A 19421-nucleotide genomic window follows, 5' to 3' on the forward strand; every position below is an offset into this window, starting at 1 on the left:
TTTTTGGATGTTTAATAATGTTTAGCTTTGACCTGGTTTTCCCTGGAGATGGATGGTGCGTTTTTATTTAGGTACTCACAGCGCTGTTCAATTGTTTCCTCCTTACAAGTGCCTGGAGCAGTCAGCGCGCACGCTATAGCACTTATAAAAACTGCAACACGACGCAGAACAGCAGTTTTTGGTGGTTTCATCCGAAAGGCGTGTACATGCTAGGCTTGGTTGGACTGAATTTTTCTGTGCGTTACAAGGGTGGAAAACCAAGTAGAACAGCAAAGTACGTGCGAAATAGTGTTGTTTTTAACAGTACGTAGCTGCTCCATGGCTTGTAAATTATACTACTTTTAATACCACAAGTTAGAAGTGATGCTGCATTAGGACCGTTTTAGGATTAAGATCACACTAACAAATGCTGTTTTCTCTTGCCTTTGCCTTTTAATAAACTTGAAGCGGTTTGGGCTGAAGTTTTCCAAGTCAGAGATCTCTCCTGGAGTGACGAAGAAAAGACATGCGCCATATCAGTCACTCCTGGTAACAGGGCTAGGGGAAATTACAACTGCAGTAGTGCAGAAAGGTGACTTTGGATGGGGAAGTACCCTTGGCTGTTCCCACAGCAGCCTGCCTGGCTGGCCCTGTTAACAACCTTTGGAAAACAGCAGCAGTTAGCAGTTGCACGTTGAGGACTTGCAGGCTGTACCGGTGCTGAGCGGGGAGAGCCACGGTCGAGGCAGGGCTTTCCCCACGAGTGCAGCTCTTGGAGGGTGCAGGTTTTAGGAGGCCGAGTTGAAGGACGCAGGGCAGAAGCAGTTGTGGTTAGGGCAAGGGGGCAGAAGAAACTGCTGGCTTAACCATGCCCTTCTTCTGATCGCGGCAGAAACCCGCTTATTTTTTGTCTTTCAGCAGCTCTTCACGGAGGGCAAGTGCTTGTCACGGCCGCTGCCAGAGGTGTCGTGTTCCTCTCTGGGTCTGGGACATGCTGGGGATGAGCACCCCGTGTCTCGTGCAAGTGGCAGGCGGCTGGGGGGCCATGGCAATAGAAGACTTAAACCTTTCAGCTCTTCTGATGACCTCTGCTGGCATCAGCATGGGGGAATTCTTGTTTTCTTAGTCTGCTTTTGAAGAAGATCCAAGTCTGAGGATCTCATACAAAACCTTATGAAACTTTCCCGCTCCCTATGATGCGTTGAGTTCAGCTCTTCAAAAGTGAAGACAGTAAAAACCCAGATGCATGCTGTGCTGAAGTGTTTTGTTTGTGTTTTTTTTTTTTTTTTTCCTGGTATTGGAAAACACTAAGCTTCCTGAAACTCATGATTTTCACAATGGTTTTACGATTACATTGAGAGCTGGGACATGAATTTTGAACTTTGAGGTTTGCAGTTTTGTCTACCAACAGGATAATTAAGTGGCTGTAGAAATCGGAGAATGGAGCTAAGGAATTTGAATGGAGAGTGGGGGAACTGCTTCTGACGAGACAAACCCAAGTGTTTTGGGATCGCCCTTCAAAATTACCATCTAAGAATGGACCTCCTAATTTAGCAGCAATCTGCTGACACCCTGCTCAGACTCGAGCATCAGTGTTTGGAAATGGATTAAGGATAACCTGTTTGGGTCCCCAAGCATAAACGGATTGCTAGTATAGGGAGTTACGTGTTTCTTGGAGCCCAAAAGCCAGTCGTAGGGACTTGTCCTCAATGATATGGTACTCAAAAGCTTGAAGATAGTTTATATTCCCAGGGATGCCTTCACACCAGAAGGAGGTGTCTACTTTAAAATAAAACAGTTTTTTTTTCCCCTACTCTTTTTGTGAAAGATCGGAGAACAAAGAAACACTGGGGGTGGTTTTAACGTACGGCACAAAAATTAAATCATTAAAACCATTGCAAGCTGGCTGGAAGCCAGGTGTGATCACGAGGAATCCCGAAGTGCTGTGTAAACTTTCACTTTTATACGAACTGTACCTGAGGTCCACTCCAGCATCTGCTGAGGCAGAGAGGTCTGCAGTGGCTCTCCACAGTGCTTTGGAACAGCTCGAGCAGGAAGCTGAAGCTTATTTTATTTATTTTTCTCTTCACCTCCTTCTCCAGGGGACTTCTGCACGTTAGATGGAGCCTAGATGTCCTACCTACATTTTTCTGCTCTCAATTTTTCTTTCCTGGATCTGTACCCACTGTCATAATTGCTATTGTTACAGCCGCCGTAATGGAAAAAAGATTAATCTTGGAGTCTGTCAGCGCGGCTCTTTGAGGCTGCTTTTGAGTGACGCAGGCTATTGCTCGCGGTGCGGTTTGCCAGTGCAGCTGAGCTGCTGCAGCCGCTAGCTGCTGCTGCAAGGTGTGGGCCCGGCCCCAGCCTGCGTGCTGCTGCTGGCACTCGAGCCCTAACTGGGCAGAAAGCTCCCCCCACCAAAACGTGAAGGCGGTTTTGTGTGCTCAGCTCCCTGTTCCCGTTCACTGTGGGATCAGATGAATGAGTGAGTGCAAGCCCAGATGGAAGGGAAGAGGAACAAAACGCGTGAAAGATGGCTGGAGAGCTGGACCAGCCTCTTGGCTCCCGCTCTTAGACGTGCAGAGTGCTGTCAGGTTGTCATTATTTCCTGCCATACTGCATTTCTTTTCTGGGTTTAATCTTTCCTTCGCCCTACTGTTGGTTTTAAGGTGTTTCAAGTCGCTTTTCCTCGTAGGAGTGAATTTGCATCTCGTTCTGTCGTGGGTTTGCTCTGTTGTTTGAACTGCTGATGTGAAGTGGGGAAGCAGGGAAGTTAAATTGGGAAGAAAGAAAACATTTCCACGTTCCTGTTTTGTTAAGGCTCACGCCATATTTTTAGTCAAGGAGGTGAAGTTTTGTCTTTTTGGTTTAGATGAAGACTCAGGAATGTGCAAGGAAATGGTATTTTCGTCTGTTCTTCAGAATCAGATCTCAGCCCAGAATCAAAGGCTGCTGTGCTCTTAGAAGTGTTTTATTTCAAATGGAAAAGAAAATAAAGTTGCAGCCCTTACACGAGTTCAGATGCATTCCTGAAAATCTTTCAGGGGTCAGACACTGCCTCACCCCTTGCTATGGGTTTGATTTTGAAACGACCTCCTAAATGCGTTAATAGTCTTGCAGAGCTGCTCATTTTGCTTGGCCCTGGGTGGAAACCATGCTAACCCACCGGGTTCTGCAGGAATTCCTACAGGAGCCAAAGCTGTTTAGATACAGAGGAGTGTGCATAAATCAGACATTGTGGTTTCTGACATACTTCCTCTTTTTTTTCCTTTTTTTGCATTAGGTAAATTGGCTTAACCTGACTCTTCAGGAGAAGAGGAGCTATAATACTGCTGCGTTTTCACCCGCTTAATTAATATTCTCTTAAACATTGCAGTGTCCTCCCAGAACTCGAGACATTTTCAACTGGAGCGCAGACGGCGTCGGAGGCAGAGCTGAAAGGAGCAGAAGTTGTGCTGGGAGGGAGCCCCGGGATGTATTTACCCTGGTGTTGCATTCAGGAGCATACGACCATTCCTACCCTTGCACTGCGAGATTAATAAAGTAAATAGACCTTATTTTTTTTTACATATGGCTATTTTTCTTCCAAAGTAATTCCAAATTTATATTATTCCGAAGCTACGCAGTTATATACAGGGCAGAGCTGAAATTATGGAAATTGAGCTTTTAAATGGCTGACTTCTTTCAGAGGAGCTTGTACTAAGCGAAGAAATCTTGTTTCTCATGTATGTTTTGGTATAACTGCCTTGGTAGATTTCAGAATGACAAGTTCCACATCAATGTAATAACACACAAGTGACAGCATGAATTTATCATCGCTGTTAATTGCAAGTCTGTTGTTTTTATACTGCCATCTAGGCCTCAGCCTCAGTTGGAGACCTGTTCTCTTTGGCACTGTAGCGAGGGTGATAAAGGATATTGTGTTCCTTCAAAGCCTGTCTTGTACGTAGGAAAGAGAAAGGCAAGCACATGGAGAAGGGAGCAGGTTTCTCTCACCTGTTCGGCGAGAGCTGTGATTAAGTTGTTGGAGTAGGGATTGATGTGGCCAATTTGGGGCCTTAATGCTGTGCTGTCTTGTGAGTGGGGGGAACCTCAGCCCTGTTTTATAGGAAGATGCAAGGTTTCACCTATACTGCCGTATGGCAGGGCTGAGCTGTTGTGATAAGAATTCTCTCTACAAATAAAGTAATTGGGGGGAAAGTACATATTAAATAATAGGAAGATTTTAAGTATATGTGTGTTTGAAAAGATCACAACTATCACAACTTTAATGTCCACGTTCAAAGTAATCTGGTTGAACACAGCTGCCTTTCAGTTTCCTTGGCCAATATTTGTTTTCATACCCTGCGTTATTCCTCGTATTTGGAAGAGGTGTTCCTCTTGTATGTGAAAGGAAAAACACACAGAACGAGGGCAATTTTCTGATGTGCTGGGGCTGCTGTGCAACAGGCTATATTGAGAAGGGAATAGTGGTGTTTTTAAATTAATTTAGTTATCGTTAACTTAGCATTTTATTAGTGCATTTATTGATGGTGTACCTTTTAGCAATCTGCTCAAAGATATTATTTATTCCTTTCTTTTTTTTTTAAACCTCATCTAGGTCTTTCTGAGTGATTCCCAAAATACTGTCCAACATGCCTGAAAATCCGGCTGCAGGTATGTGTTGTGGTCTGAAAGTGATTGCTTCTGTTAGTCAGTGAGAAATGAAGCTCCATTCCTGACTTGTACTACTTTGTGGTGCAGATAAACAGCAGGTGCTGCAGATCCTTGATCGTCTGCAAGCAAAACTGCGTGAGAAACGAGATGCCCAGCATAATGAAAACCTGACTGTTTTGCGTAACACGCTCAGGAGCCCTTTGTTTAACCAGATACTGACCCTCCAGCAATCCATCAAGCAACTGAAGGAGCAAGTGAGTGTAAAATTACAATTGTTGATGTGATGATAACAATGCTGCTCTTGGAACTTAAAACAGGGTATGTAGGCATGTGTTAATGAGGACGCTCATTAATAAGCTGTAACTTGGTATGAGCGAATGTTGGCCTTTTTCTTTTCTTGTCAAGCTGGTATCTGCGCAGTCACTACTGAAATGATAAGTGGTCTTGCAACAAACCAGTCACGGGGCAGAATGCTTTGAAAGGGATGCAGAAGAGTCTGAAAACCACATCAGCCTGAGAAAAGTTTCTGCAAAAGACATCAGCTCTAGTACTTTGATATCTGAACACAGTTGGATCTAGGACTCCTTGTTTTTCTCAGAAGCTAAATGCTGTTTATGAGCTGACTGGCAGCATCTTTTCTCCCTAAAACACGCCATCACTTAGCTCCTGCTGACTTCCACAACAATGGTTAACCTACACTGGGAAATAAAATCTGGAAAATCACCCTGAAGATTTGCCAAGCTCTGATACAGACAAACGCAAGCTAGATTTGAAGCGAGTTAGCTCTGGCAGTGGAATGGTCTTGTGTGAATTGGTTTATAATGCCAGTTGACACTTAGATCTTGGACGTGGGTGTTGATGACTCCTGTACACAAAGAGTTTTCATCACATAGTTTGTTAAGCCATTATCTGTCAAGACTAGAAATTGAACTGCAAGTTCTAGCAACGGTAGCATGTTAAATTATAGGTAGCTTGTGCCCTAGGACATCAAAGCACAGACTAGACATTTGGCTCCTCTGTGGCTAAATGACTCTTATCCAGGTTTGCCTGACAGTTGCACCAGTGTTTGAGTGCCTCTTTAATATTTGGTGCTTTTGTGTGTCTTGTTTCTGGAACGCCATGGTGAAGAGAGAAACTTGATATGGTAGCTTGCTTCTTTGGCGGTCTTCTTACAAGATGGAAGTGTAGAAATCCGTGTTTATGTTTTTAGTAGTTTTACTACATCTTTGTTCATTTTCAACAGCTCAATTACATGCCTCCTGACTGGTCAGTAGATTTTGATTTTACCAAAAGAGGACTACTAGTGTTTGCTGACAAATCAGTTGCTGCTGGAAGCGTGTGTATGCCTCGCAGTTCACCTGAACCCAGAGCATCTACCTTTGCTCCCAACCTGGGAGTTAATGAATTCAATGCAATCATCCAACAGATGGCAAAGGTAAGGCTCTCAGGTTCAGTGAACCAAACTTGAATGTCAAACCTTTTCTTGCATGCTGGTTTTTAAACTTTTTCAAACAAACACGTTTGTTGTGTATCTTGGAGTATGATGCCACGTAAGCCACTAAGAGAGCAGAGTTACCGAGGATCAGTTTTCCCTGTGAAAGATAAGTAATATGGAAAGTATTTTCTTTGCCTTTTTTTTTTGTTTGTTTTACTTTCTACCAAGCACACTGATGTAGAAATGAAATGTCAGTTGCCAGAAAACTTTTTTGGGGGTATTTGTTGACACCTAATTGAAAATGGATGTTTTCTGCAGGAACTTGTTTTGATGGAAAGACACTTTTATCAAGTACATTTTGAATTGGAGATGTACCAACTTTGTTGATATATGAACAGTGCAAATGATTAAAAGAGCTGGCATGTAATATTTTATTTAACTCTTCTTTTAATATGTCTTAACTTTGCCAGACAGATGCTGATTTCATTAACGTGATATAGCATGTACCAGATGCTTATGGAAGTTGTACAGGTGCAGACATCCACCCATGTGCAATTGGCATTTATACCATGAATGCATTGTTCTGTATTACTTTGAACCATTAATTTAATTGGTTGGTTGTGCCTTTCTATATTAAGTAACTGTTGCTAATTGACTACCTTAATGTAGCTGTAATATTTTGAGCATAACTCTTCTCGTTAGTGTGTCATTAACTCATCTGATAAAAGATTTAACAGTAAAGGCTGCACATTATTTTGGATAAAACAGCTGTGATAGAAGTGCTTTCTCTAAGTAATACTTCCCAGTAAACAACCCCAGAAATTCAGTATTAGGGCCAAGAAGCAGGCAGTTGCAAAAGCAAACTTTTTGGCTTTCAGTGTGAGGCTGCAGGAACAAGAAGGAAATTAATTTCTTTATTTAAAAGCTGCAGTCTTTTGAACATGCACCTAAAAATCAGCATTAAAAGCAAAAGGAGCCAAAAGACAAGTAATTTAGTTTAGCTATGCAGCGTTTCCAGAAACCCCAAATATATTGCTCTCGACAGCACTTCGTTCATAGTTTTCATCCAGTTTGGAATTCATCTCATAATGTGAATGAAGTGTGAAAGCAGCTCTTAAATTCCCTGAGGTTTCAGAACCTCAGAGTGCTTGCATATCCAATACTCTGTTATATTAAAAATAATAAATGGAGGAGCTTTTATAGAAATAACATATTCAGTATTTTGCCTTTGTTTAGTCTTAGGAGGAGAATAATTCTCCCGGTGTTCATAAATTTTGAAGTAGCTCATTCTATTGCATTAAAAATTAGTAAATCAATGCTTTCTATTTTACTAGGGGAGACAAATAGAATCGATAAAGATTGAAAAGCCTTCTGTTGGAGGTCTTGGATTTAGTGTGGTTGCCCTTAAAAATCACAGCTTGGGAGAAGTTGGTATCTTTGTCAAGGAAGTCCAGCCAGGAAGCATAGCTGACAGGTGAGATCTTTATAATTGTATCGGAAATTGCAGCAATTCCGTGATGGGAAAAGTCATGATTTTTGCATTGAAAACTCTGTCAGGCTAACACGTTGGTCTGGGTTTTCTGGTGGGATGTTTTGGTGGTGGTGGTATCTTGAGTTGTGGCTTTTCAACTAAATGGACTCGTTCTGAGGATCAGATTTTCAGATGAGTTTCAAATATCCAAGCTGTTCACAAATGGAATTTCCAGAAATCATGACTCACTTAAGAGAATCTTGAGTACTGATTGAAAAACAAAGACAACTCGGAAAAGAATACAAGGAAAATAAAAATTAGCCTCTGTTTGAATATTTATCCATTGTGTCCCTGAAAGATTTTTTCCCCTTGTTTCTTTATTTATGTGCCTATGACAATGCTCTATTTATAGTTGGTTTTACTGTTTGTTTCCTGTGTAAATTTAGATCCAGTCCTCCCAACAGATCCCTGCACAGATGTCATAATTGAATCAAGGCTTCAGGCAGTTTTTTCCCCGTATTGTCTGTGGGTTTTCACCCAACAACAAAAGACAGAGCAATCATTTAAAAATAAAATGTGATTGTAAAACCCCAAGAGTTGGCATGAGACAAATGCAGTGCTTGGAATTATGTTTAAAGAAAATGTGTCTAGATTTCAAGTCACTGGTGTCACTTTTTAAATAACACATGTCAGGAAGTGCCAACACAGGATGACAAAAAGAGTGGGGAGAGGTTGGAATGATAATGGCTATGGGCCCACAGAGAACACACCAGAGAACACTTAAAGAGAAGCATATTAGGCTCTTTCAAAGTGGAGACAGATGGACTGATCCGGATGTCAAAGGAGGGTGAATATCTCACTTTAGGATTTGATGACCTGCTGCTCACTTTCTTTGATGAGAGAATCTAAAATATGGCTAATGCCTGAAGAAAGAGATTTCAGGAAAACATCTTAAATACGGCATGATAAAAATGAAATGTAAAATGCATTAGTGGAGATGTACAGCTATATTGTTTTGGAGTTTTTATAAATTTCCTCAGCATGCTTCACATTTTGCTTCTGAGACAGGATCTCCTGGAGACTTTTTTGGATTCCTATGGAGCTTTGAAGGCAGTGTCTGTCTATGTAACAGTTTGGTCTCGTGCTCAGAATGAATATTGAACAAAGCAGATGAGTGATAGTTTCTCCCTTGTCACAAATCTAAATTCATCACTAGGATGAATTAACTATGAGATTTGTTATCTTAAGGTATAATAGAAATTGAACTGTTTATTGCCTGAAGAAAGTTTGATGTCTGAGCTTTGATAATATAAATTTTGAGTAAAGTGTTAGTGTGCAGCTGGACCGTCTTTAGATCAGATGATACAAAACAATATCATAGCCTGAGCTGTGGGTACTTGGACATAATGTCACGTACTGCTAAAAGTAATGGAATCTATTTCCTAGTTCACTGTATAACTACAAAAATGTTTATTTTCCTGTCCTATAATTCAATATCATCAAGAACGAACAAGGGAATTTTATTGAATTTTGAATAGTGGAAGGAAGAAAGTGAATAAACACAAATGGTGATAAAATTGGAACAAAACTTGGTTGGGCAGTTCAGTACAATGTGCACTGCGTGTAATTTGTAAGGTGGCGAAGACAGTCTAATGAGCAGATTTCTTTTGTACAAATCATTTAACCTCGCGTAACTATTTTGCATGTTCGTGTTTAAATTACCCCAGCCTGTTATGAAGTCACTATGCTGCATTTTAAAAATTTCTTTTAATGTTTTGTTAAGGGATCAAAGACTGAGGGAAAATGACCACATACTGGCCATTAATTGCACCCCATTGGATCAGAACATTTCCCATCAGCACGCTATTGCACTCCTCCAGCAAGCCACAGGATCTTTACATCTGGTTGTTGCTAGGGAGCCAGTTCAAGGAAACAGCAGAACTTCGTCTGTCTTATTAAGTGATATAAATCCACCTGAGACCGTGAGTGTTGTAATGCTGTCAAAATCAGATTTTGAACTATGCTGGATACTTTTTTGTACTTGTAAGTGTTTGTATTAGCTAGCTTTATGTATAGGGATTTTTTTTAGTCAGGTTTTATCTGCAGTGACATTTGATTTAGACTGATCGTGCAGTAAGTATAATGCTTCCATTGCAAAGCTGCATGAAGTTGTTATAAAATAGATCCTGGGTTTTTATGGGCTAGCAGAAGCTTTAGTAAATCAACATATTCCTAGCAGCAGGGTCTGTTCAGGGTAGGCTGGGTAAAGTGTTTTACGAGTATGCCCAGCTGAAAACTACTTGTGCTCAGCAATTAAAGATGCTCTGATTACATCTTAAATGACTGTAAACATAACCTATCGCGAGCACTGTTTGAAATATCCCAAGCAATTTAAACTTAAGCTACTCAAAACAAAAAGTCTTGCTTTCAAAAGCAAGTTTTCAAAAAATAACTAAAAAAAAAAAATCTGTTAACCACGCAATCCATATTTATCAGTTGTTGTTGTTTTTAACCGCAGATTTCATTCACTGTGACCCTTTTGTTTTCTTTAACAAGGAGAGATTGTCACTCAGAGATGTATTAAGCTAGGGCTGAACTCGCATCTGTGTTCAAACCATGTGGTCCAGGTGGCTTCGCTGAATTTGGTTGAACTGCACACCTAAATTCAGGGTTTGCAATATTGGAATCTTAATTTATTATGCGAGTAGGTTTTGATGAAAATCTGGTTAAGAGCAGTGCTTTTCTTTATACTCAGTAATTATTTCCCTTATGATTATTACAGAGCTAGTGAAATCTGAAGGTTTTAGTGGATAATCAATATTGTTTATTGCACTGAAAATTTTAAAGAATTAAACTTTAACTGCTTTTTCATTGAAAGATCTGCACTGAACAGACTAACAAAATAAAATACAAATATATATCTCTACAGGGGGTCTTTAAACTTCTTTTATGATATTTAACTGGCTTTGGCAAAGACTTTCAGTATGCTAATAAATCCTTTATTCACAGAAGACTTAAATCTGCCTACTTTGCTCCATTTTGGTTTCTATGAGATATTAATCTGACAGAAACATTGGCTGGGTTTGGGTTGCTTAACAGCTTTGTTATTTTCAGATTGTCTTGTAGAACATAAGGTCATAGTACAGTGTAGCTTAGAAACATGCTTCCAATTCAGTATGGCAAAATTTTATACTGCGCTATTAATTCAGCATGTACTGGTGGTGTTTGGAGTGTGTAAGTGACATAACAGATATAAGAATTTGGGCAATGCTGAGTGAAAACTAGGCCAGTGCAAGCTTCCTGCCTGTTTTTCTCTGTTGTTTGCCTTAGTCTTGATTTCTGAAAAACTAGAAGGGTAGTTTTCATTTTGGCAAGAAAATCCTAAAATCTCTTTTTCTTAGTCAAGCTTTTTCCTAGTATCCTGTTATGAAAGTAAAAGACAAAATGTATGTTTGAAAACAGATGAGAAATCCCACTGAGTATTTATAAGGAAATGAAGCTGATGGAATAAAATCCAACAGATCTCTAAAATGTGGCAGAGAGAGAGAGAGAGGAAAAACTTGCACTGATTAATTCTTGTCATTCCCGGTACAGGTGAAAGTGAGAAACATTAAAGCTGGACTGAAATTAAAACCTCCTGTTTTTATTAATTGCAGATTCACTGGGGCCATGTTGAAGACGTTGAGCTGATTAACGATGGCTCGGGATTAGGCTTTGGAATTGTAGGAGGAAAGACGAGTGGTGTAGTTGTAAGAACGATTGTTCCTGGGGGATTAGCAGATCGGGTAATTTGTTATATTATGTCACTTCTTGTTTGATTGTAAAGTATAATTAACTGCTTTTGACAGTCTTAAAATAAACTAATACACTTAAACAAAAGGAAGCCGATAGCATCAAAGTCTGAATGCCAACGTGTACTTTATAAATAAATATGTTGAAGGTATGGTTGAGGAAAAAGTCAGCACCTGATATGAATTAAGCTGTTTCTCAGACACTCTTTGGCTTTTAGAACATTGTTGAACATGCTGAAATTTGGAAAAGTTGTAGAACTTAATATTCTCAGCCCTTCTGATACTTTCAGCAAGACTTTTTGAAGTTTCTGATATCCTTTAAAGTTGTGCGTGTTTGGTTTGCAACTTGCCTGCCACTCTTTAAAGAATCATCACTACATTTCATTGCTGCTACGTCCAGGAGCAGAGCGCACACAGTTGCATGAAGGGTTTGGATTTTTAATATGAATTTGGTGATAACAAGTTACTGCATCTGAGGTGTGGAAGCCATGCAGACGAGATCTAGTAACGTACAAAAGAGACAGGCGAAGGTACTTCCTCTAGTAAAGGATGGAAACAAAAACTGGAGATTCAGAGAGCTTTAATGGAAAATGTTGGCTCTTGCTTGACTGCCCCCCTCTGAACCTGTCATGCGTAAATGAGTATTTTTTAATTATTGTGTAACACCTGTTTTGCTGTAAGGAATAAAGTGTCTTGGCTACAAATGAAGCATATAAGTTAAGAACTCACCACATCATTCTTAGCTGAATGAGACATCATTAAGAACATGTGAAATAATGAGCGCATATATATGTTAAAATGGATGAATTTGTAAACGAGTTTGAGTCAGTCCTGGGAATAATTCCACTGTGAGTGCTGTATAAATCAGTGCACCTAAGGTGGTAGGACTGTGCTGATCAATACCAGCTGAAGATTTGGTCCCATGAATGCTAGCTTATATCAGAAATGATGACGTAGGCCATGAATTACAATTATCATGTTAAAAATGGTTTGTGTGTGTGGAGTCTTGTTACTTTCAGTGGAGTTTCTCGACGGAGTTGGAGCTAGACATATAAGAAAGCAATTGCCAGGTTAATATAGAAGTATTCTGGGAAACTAAATAATCCTAAATCAAAGTGCTGTGATTTTTATTCTAACCCCTATTCTATGTGGATTATTCCGTGAAAATCCAGTACATAACAGCCCACAAGATTCTAAAATAGCACCCTTTATTTTCTCCTAAATGAGAAAAGTAACCAATTTGTTGGGAACAGTGCTTTTCAGCCTGTGCATCTTGGTTTTGGAAAGGCTGATTTAGCACTGTTTGCTACTGTGGAAAAACAGTGTTTAATTAAGTGAACCCTTATTTAATATGTTGTGGTAGTGGTCAATTTTACAGTATCCTCCTGCATTGGCTGTCATGAAAACACCAGCCATTCTCAGATTTGTAATGGAAAAGATTTTATTTACAGCCCGGAACATTTTTTTACAATGTTTTTTGTGTTTCAAGGATGGGAGGCTCCGAACAGGAGATCACATCTTACAGATCGGAGGGACCAACGTGCAGGGAATGACCAGCGAACAAGTTGCGCAGGTGCTGAGGAACTGTGGGAATTCTGTTAGGATGGTAGTTGCAAGAGACCCCAAGTGTGAAATGACGGACAGTCCGCCAGCTCCTGTGAGCTGGCCCGTTAGTACGTTACCTCCCTTTCAGAATGGAAACGTAAGTATCTGATGTTCACTTATGGTGTTTTTAAGTATGCTTGTGGCTTCTGATTAGAAGGGAGGAGAAAAGAGCAAGCTTGTTACTTCTGGGTGTGAAGACACTCATGCTTTTCCTTGTTTGAGTTTCCAGATATACGTGTGTATTTAAGTGATCATTATTTTAGGCCTGCTTCCTCTGTTTTTCTCCTTTTTCTTATATGTTGTTAATACCTACAATCTTGGGATCAGAATGACCAGCCTGATGGAATTTATTTCAGAGTGGCTGATTTAATTACAAGGACCATGACCATTATCGATAAATGGCACTTCTAGTTCTCCTTCTTAGCTCATTATGTTCTTGCCAATCAATCATTTGTAAGTGGATTTAAAACCTGAATATGAATTTCCCTAGTCTGAAATCCAGAGTGCCATGGCCAAACCGGAATTATTCAGCACTATCATCTTTTTATGAAACATAAGTGTAATGTTTTCATAGTCTACACTACTGTCTGTGATAGGAAATATATCTAAAAAATTTGAAACTTGTTTTAGCAAATCTTAACATGGTCATATCAAAGTCTCTTGTTTTTGAAGTCATTCTTTTCAGTTTTGAGTAATTAAAATCAACAAATGCTACACTAAGTGTACAGTAGGTCTTGAAACATAAACAAAGCTGTGCTTGTGCGCCATCTGCTACTACTGTGCTGCTTAGATTTAGGTGTAGAATCTGAGTAGCCTTTTCTCTCTTATCTAGTCTCTTGAATATGAGTGAAGAGAGCTTTTTTTTTTTTAAACACCATCTTTAAATGTCAGACTAGCAGTCACTGTTACAAATTCACCTTCGTGCTTACTGGGCAGTCACTGCAAAGGCAGCCATCAGCGTTGGGAAGAAGAGGATGTCTTGCATCTCTCTGATACACTAGTGTGGCTGACGCTGTCATAAAAGTATTTGGGTCCTTCTCAAACTCTTCTCGGAAGTGTAGTAGGAAACTTGAATGGCAGAGAAATAAAAGAGAGGTAATCTACATACTTTAGGGTCAGAGTCTTAGGCTTGTTTAATAATCTGAACGTATTTATTAATTTACTGACGATTTTCATGGATTTTCGTTTCTGTTTTACAAACCAGTAGGAAGGTGTATTTTTAATACATGATATGTTGATATGTTGTGCTTTTTTATTTTTTCCCCTAGTTCTGTATTAAAGTTTGATTTCCTTTAAGTCTCCTGCAGGAGAGAGTAACTGAAACTAGTAATGTCTGTGCATGGCTTGGAGAAAACTGTTATTATCTATATTCTCGAAGACACTGAGGGCAATATTAGCAGCCTACCGGAGCTGATTGTGTTTACGACTCTGCATTTGATTTTCTAGATTACACTTCGATGTTTTGCGTTCTGCCAGTAACACGAGTTAGGGAAAATTTCTGTAGCACCAGAGCAATGACCGTGAAGGACTTCTGATTGCCAAAACAGCAGGACTCTCAAGACAGTAGTTCCATTTCAGATGTCGCTATAGGCTCATTTGCTGATTTCATTCCCTCTCCTAAAGATAAGGGACAGAGCACCAAGACTTATCTTCATCCCCATCAGTGTCTTACGGAGCAAGAGAGTTGGAAAGCGGTTAATAAGTTGGCTAGTGAAGGTGTGTGTGATAAGAAAGGAGATAGCAGTTTATTAACTTCAGTGAAAGGTGAAATAGGTACAACTGTAACTTTGGCCTACTTCTAACATAGGTCCTTCCAGAGCTGACATTTGGCAAGTATTTGATTAAGTTTATTTTGATCATTCTCTTAAGAAATGATTTCTGATTTCCATTTTTGGTTGTTAGCAATGGTACCGTCCCAGTGATACTGTCCCTATTGACTTCCGGACCTCTCTATGATCATCTCCTTTCTTTTGGTAGCTGCAGTAAGCAGAGTGTGCAGAGAACAGATCGTGTTGTGTGCTTCTCTTTTTAAGTATTGTTTGTTATGAGAAGTCTTCTCATCAGTTCAACAACAAAGCCTTTACAAATTAATATTCTCCTCAGTTAGGTCTTAAAAATAATTTGCAGTGAATGCAAATGAATATTTTGCTTCTCATTTCCTTTAGCTAGTTGGAGGCTTCTAGTGCTCTTTGCAGTTTGGTGGCGTTCAAATGGGAGTAAGATCAAATCAAACTTGCTAAAGTGATGTGTGCAAGATTGACTTCTGGTATGGTTTTGTGGTTTAGGAAGTAGCATCAAAACCATGAATGAGCTCGGGCACCTACGTGGTCTCTCATATTTGCACTTACGTAGGCCGCTGCTGCTGCGGTAGAAATGTGACTGCTGCGTATCCACGTGAGCTCCTTCGTGTCAGGGCATCAGACCTGTCTCTGCCTGAGATCCCTTTCCTGCTGCCCCTCGCTTCCGTAGTAGGCAATGACACGGAGAGATGAGCATCGCTTTTTCTGGCAGGAATGTGCGATGTGAGAAGCCTGTGTATTTATACCCGTTTTCTGGCTTCTTAACTGTCCAGCAGGAGCAGCTTGGGCAAGCGGCTTCATGACGCTGTTTATCTGGACTGACACGTGAAAGGGAGAGGAGAAATTCGGGGGGCACTCAGCATCTGTTGTCTTTTGGGGTTGGCTGGGAAGTATGTTGTAACCAAATGGCAGTGGAATCGAAGGGGAAATGGCCCCCGAGCAGTCTAATAAAAACTTCTGTTTTCAATGAAATGTGAACATGATACCTCTGACAGTTACGTGGAGAAAACAGTAGCCAAGAATTTTGAAAGCAGTTTATGACTTTGGATGACACCATATTTTCAGAAAATCTCAGATGCGTCTCCTTTGCAAACGTGATCCCTTCTGAAAGAGGAAAATTGCAATCACTGCTTACTTACGAAGATCTCAACCTGCAGTATTGTAGTGGTACCAAGAAATGGTGACATATATAAATATATTAATTGTCTTGTGTTTTGTTTACAGGATAATGCCAACCTTTTTGAGACCTATGATGTGGAACTTATAAAAAAGAATGGGCAAAGCCTGGGGATAACAATTGTTGGATATGCTGGCACATGCGATATAGGTGAGTTCTGGGGGATTTAGTCAAGTCCAGGACAGAGGCTTTTCAAATACTCTTTGTTCACTACAAAGAAAATGGAGAGCACTTCTTTGAAACAGGATAACCTACAAACTCTGAAGATTTTTGAAGAACTTGGTACAAACTGAAATTGACCCTCAAAATGCTTTTAAAGAGTTGTAATTACGTTATTAAATGATTCTCATATGTAAAATGAGAACACTTTAAGAGGAGTATCAAAACCAGAGTGTCACGCGTCCCCGGTTTGCATCCAGTTTCAAATGGCACCGTTACAAAATAGCTCAATATGCATTTTCATTTATTTAATGAATTGTAGGTGGTAGAATGGAAATGATCAATCAGATTGAATAGTCCATCCCTCTGCCAGGCAGATGCAGAGAATCTCAGACGTGTGTGATGTGTATGCTGCCTTCACAAGGTGATTTACCTCTCTTTGGTGGATGACTGCTCCAGTTTCTAAGCTCAGGAACCGATGAAAATACCTGTGCTAGGATATTGGAATGTGGAATTATTTTTATTTTTTTGTAAATCCACTTTAAATTAGAGCTGTTCACTCATCTTTCAATTACTGGTTCCACAAATGATAGTATCTTCAGAACTGACTCACTGAATATCTGGTTTAACATGAAGGGGTGTTGCTTCTGCTTCCTTCCTCTTCCTCATGGGACTCAAGAAAGTATTCTGGGAATCTGGAACAGCTGGGGTTGCGTTGCTGGCCTCTTAATTCCCAGGAGATCCTGTTGGCTTGCCACTCAGGAATCTTGGTGTGGTGAGCACTGGGAAGTGGGTCAGGGAGGTGCATGTGTGAGGCAAAGAGAAAAGGTGGCCTTGGAGCACCAGCAGAGGAGCTTCCTGAGCATGGGCAAACCGTGCTGGGCAGGTGTCGGAGTGTTTAATGTTCCCAAAAGGATGGATGAAGTGTCAAGATTGACTAGGATTAAAGATTGCTGTTATTTATTTGGGGGTGGGGAGGGGAGTGGTGGTGCTGGTGGTGGAAGGGAAGGGTTACTGTTTCAATTGATGATTGTTTTTGTTTTTTTTTTAATTTCCTACTTAGAAGTTAGAATTAATAATCAAACTTCAAACATGACAAAGGACAGCTTTTCTGATTGCCATGTTTCTCTTTTTTTTTTTGTTTTTTAATCCTTTTTCATTAAGATTTAAAGGCCTAAATTCTTTAGCTAGAAGAGGATGATTGAAGTCTTGATCAAAGTACTTAAGCACATACTTTTAGCTTAAGTAGTGCTGTTGAAGTCATGTGCAGCATGGAATTCAGGTGTTTGTGCCTTAAAGCCTTGTAAGCACAAGGATGAATCCATGGAGGAGGTGGCCTTCTGTGAGCCCCTTTAAAGAAAAATTACTGAGGTCAATGTATTCTAGGTGCTTGTATCAGTGCTGTTTTTTTCCATCAGAGATCCTGTTATTCTGCGTCAAGCTGTGTAAAGTGGTAACGTGCAAATTTCAGTTGTTTGCAGGATCGTAACTGTGGAAAAAAGTGTGTGAAAAATGCTGAAAGAAAAAAAAATATTAATTAGAAAAGAAAATGGTTAGCTTAGTGACTTGTTTCTCTTCTCCCTTTCCACCCCCAACAGAACCGTCAGGGATTTTTGTGAAAAACGTAATTCCTGGCAGTGCTGCTGACCACAACGGCCAAATTCACGTTCATGACAAAATTGTTGCGGTAAGTAATTGGTGCTGTAAACATTCTGCTTATGTATTGTGGAACTGGTAGCTCAGTACATGTCTCACTATTAGAAGAACAATTTAGTAAAGACTTTCTAAAATTAATTAAACTTTCTCCGCTTTGCAGAGGACAGAATTTGGTAATTCATATTTGTGTAGGTAGAACAGATGAAAAATCTTGAAGGGTTCTATTTGAATTACTACAGAAATGAGTCGCTTTGTTTTTGGTTGTGGTTAAAATACTGTTTTTTCTGTTCAACAAAGTATTAAACAGTAGTTAACTATGAAAGAGGCGAGCATTTGGATTAAAATGTTTGAGTGGAGAATCTTGGCTTTTGGCCTAAAGTAAAGAAGAGAAGCATTAGCTTCTATTGAATTCAGTGGGACTTGAGGGTGGTTAAGATTTTGCAAGATGTGGCAGACTGTTTATGGTCCTTAATTAGAGTGTAGCATAGTGTGGATACAGTCAAAATATTACTAGGCACAATTTAGGTTTCAAAACCCAAGCTTTATATGTAGAAAAATGAAAAAGCTTTGAATAGGAATGAATTGAATTATGGCCAATTTTGCATTCACAGTACAAACAGGGATGAACCTCACCATCTTTTTGTTTTAAGAAATAATGTAGAGAGAGAGAACTTAAAAAGTAGTTTAAAATCATAAGTGCTGTGCTGGATCTTCCAAAGTCAGCTTCACCTTGATGAGAGCAAAATTTCATAAAACCTTTGGCTTTTATCTGCAGTTTTGCAGGAGAATACATAAGAATGTAACACGATTACTGTTATTTGATATGATTTAGGTTGATGGAGTTAATATACAGGATTATACCAACCAAGAAGTGGTGGAGGTGTTGCGTAACACAGGGCAGGTTGTGCGCCTTACCTTACTTAGAAGGAAACCTTCTTCTACCATCTCTTCACAAAGATGCTCAGATAAAGGTAATTCTCATTTTTTCCCCACCCCTTCCCTTTTTCAGTAATAAATTTTATTTTCTGCTCCGTTTACAATGACCTGATTTAATAATCAGGGCTAGATCTCACGTGATCCTAGATCTCATAAGGGCACGCTGTAGAAGATGACGCTTCAGGAGGAATGAGAGGGAAATGAGGGCTGCTGGAAAACTGTGCCAAACTCCAGTGTAGCCAAAACAAACAAACAAACAAGCAGTTAGTGAGGTGTTGTTACTACTTCCTCTATTTTGCAACATCTGTCTGATTTATTTTTTCCCATCTATTTTCACAGTGCAGCCAATTGTTCCAGCCTTACTATCCCCCGGAGCTGTAGGGACTGAAACCAGTGTGGACAGTAAGAATGAGGAAATCCAAAACCAGAAGGATAATTTTCAGACTGAAAAGAAGCAGAGCCTGCATAAATCAGGTGGATAGAATATCTTGCAGCATCTCTTCTGATTCTTTGGAATTGCCTCTAATCCAGTCTGTATTTATATACATATACACTTGCAAGATTATGTGCAGTGGCGTTGCAGCCCTTTGTGTACTCTGGAATGAATCTCATCAGCTCTGCAGAGCTGACTTCCTCCAGTTCACCAATTCTTTCTATCCCTCATCCCTCTCTGCTGATGCGAGGTGTTCTGCCTGCAGTTTGCTGTCATCCTCCTCTGCTGTCAGGCCTCTGAACCAAATTACAAGGTGAACAG

At 40.0% G+C, this 19421-nt stretch overlaps 1 protein-coding gene across 6 annotated transcripts in view; it reads left to right on the plus strand.

Annotated features, from left to right (window-relative positions):
- Window positions 1-19421, plus strand: part of PATJ (PATJ crumbs cell polarity complex component) — a 143617-nt gene that overhangs the window by 828 nt on the left and 123368 nt on the right. For 4 of the 6 annotated variants that reach the window (XM_035333857.1, XM_035333860.1, XM_035333859.1 and 1 more), the window contains exons 2-12: window positions 3359-3525; window positions 4583-4638; window positions 4726-4892; window positions 5882-6073; window positions 7408-7547; window positions 9328-9526; window positions 11201-11329; window positions 12825-13037; window positions 15964-16066; window positions 17674-17762; window positions 18564-18691. In XM_035333857.1, coding sequence (XP_035189748.1) covers window positions 4617-4638; window positions 4726-4892; window positions 5882-6073; window positions 7408-7547; window positions 9328-9526; window positions 11201-11329; window positions 12825-13037; window positions 15964-16066; window positions 17674-17762; window positions 18564-18691 — 1382 coding nt within the window. In that variant the 5' untranslated portion in view covers window positions 3359-3525; window positions 4583-4616. Of the gene's footprint in view, window positions 1-3358; window positions 3526-4582; window positions 4639-4720; window positions 4893-5881; window positions 6074-7407; window positions 7548-9327; window positions 9527-11200; window positions 11330-12824; window positions 13038-15963; window positions 16067-17673; window positions 17763-18563; window positions 18707-19001; window positions 19142-19421 lie in introns of all 6 variants that reach the window. The other 2 variants (XM_035333861.1, XM_035333858.1) reach the window with 2 other exon arrangements.

Source organism: Oxyura jamaicensis, chromosome 8 (assembly GCF_011077185.1).
Source record: "Oxyura jamaicensis isolate SHBP4307 breed ruddy duck chromosome 8, BPBGC_Ojam_1.0, whole genome shotgun sequence".
NCBI lineage: Eukaryota > Metazoa > Chordata > Aves > Anseriformes > Anatidae > Oxyura > Oxyura jamaicensis.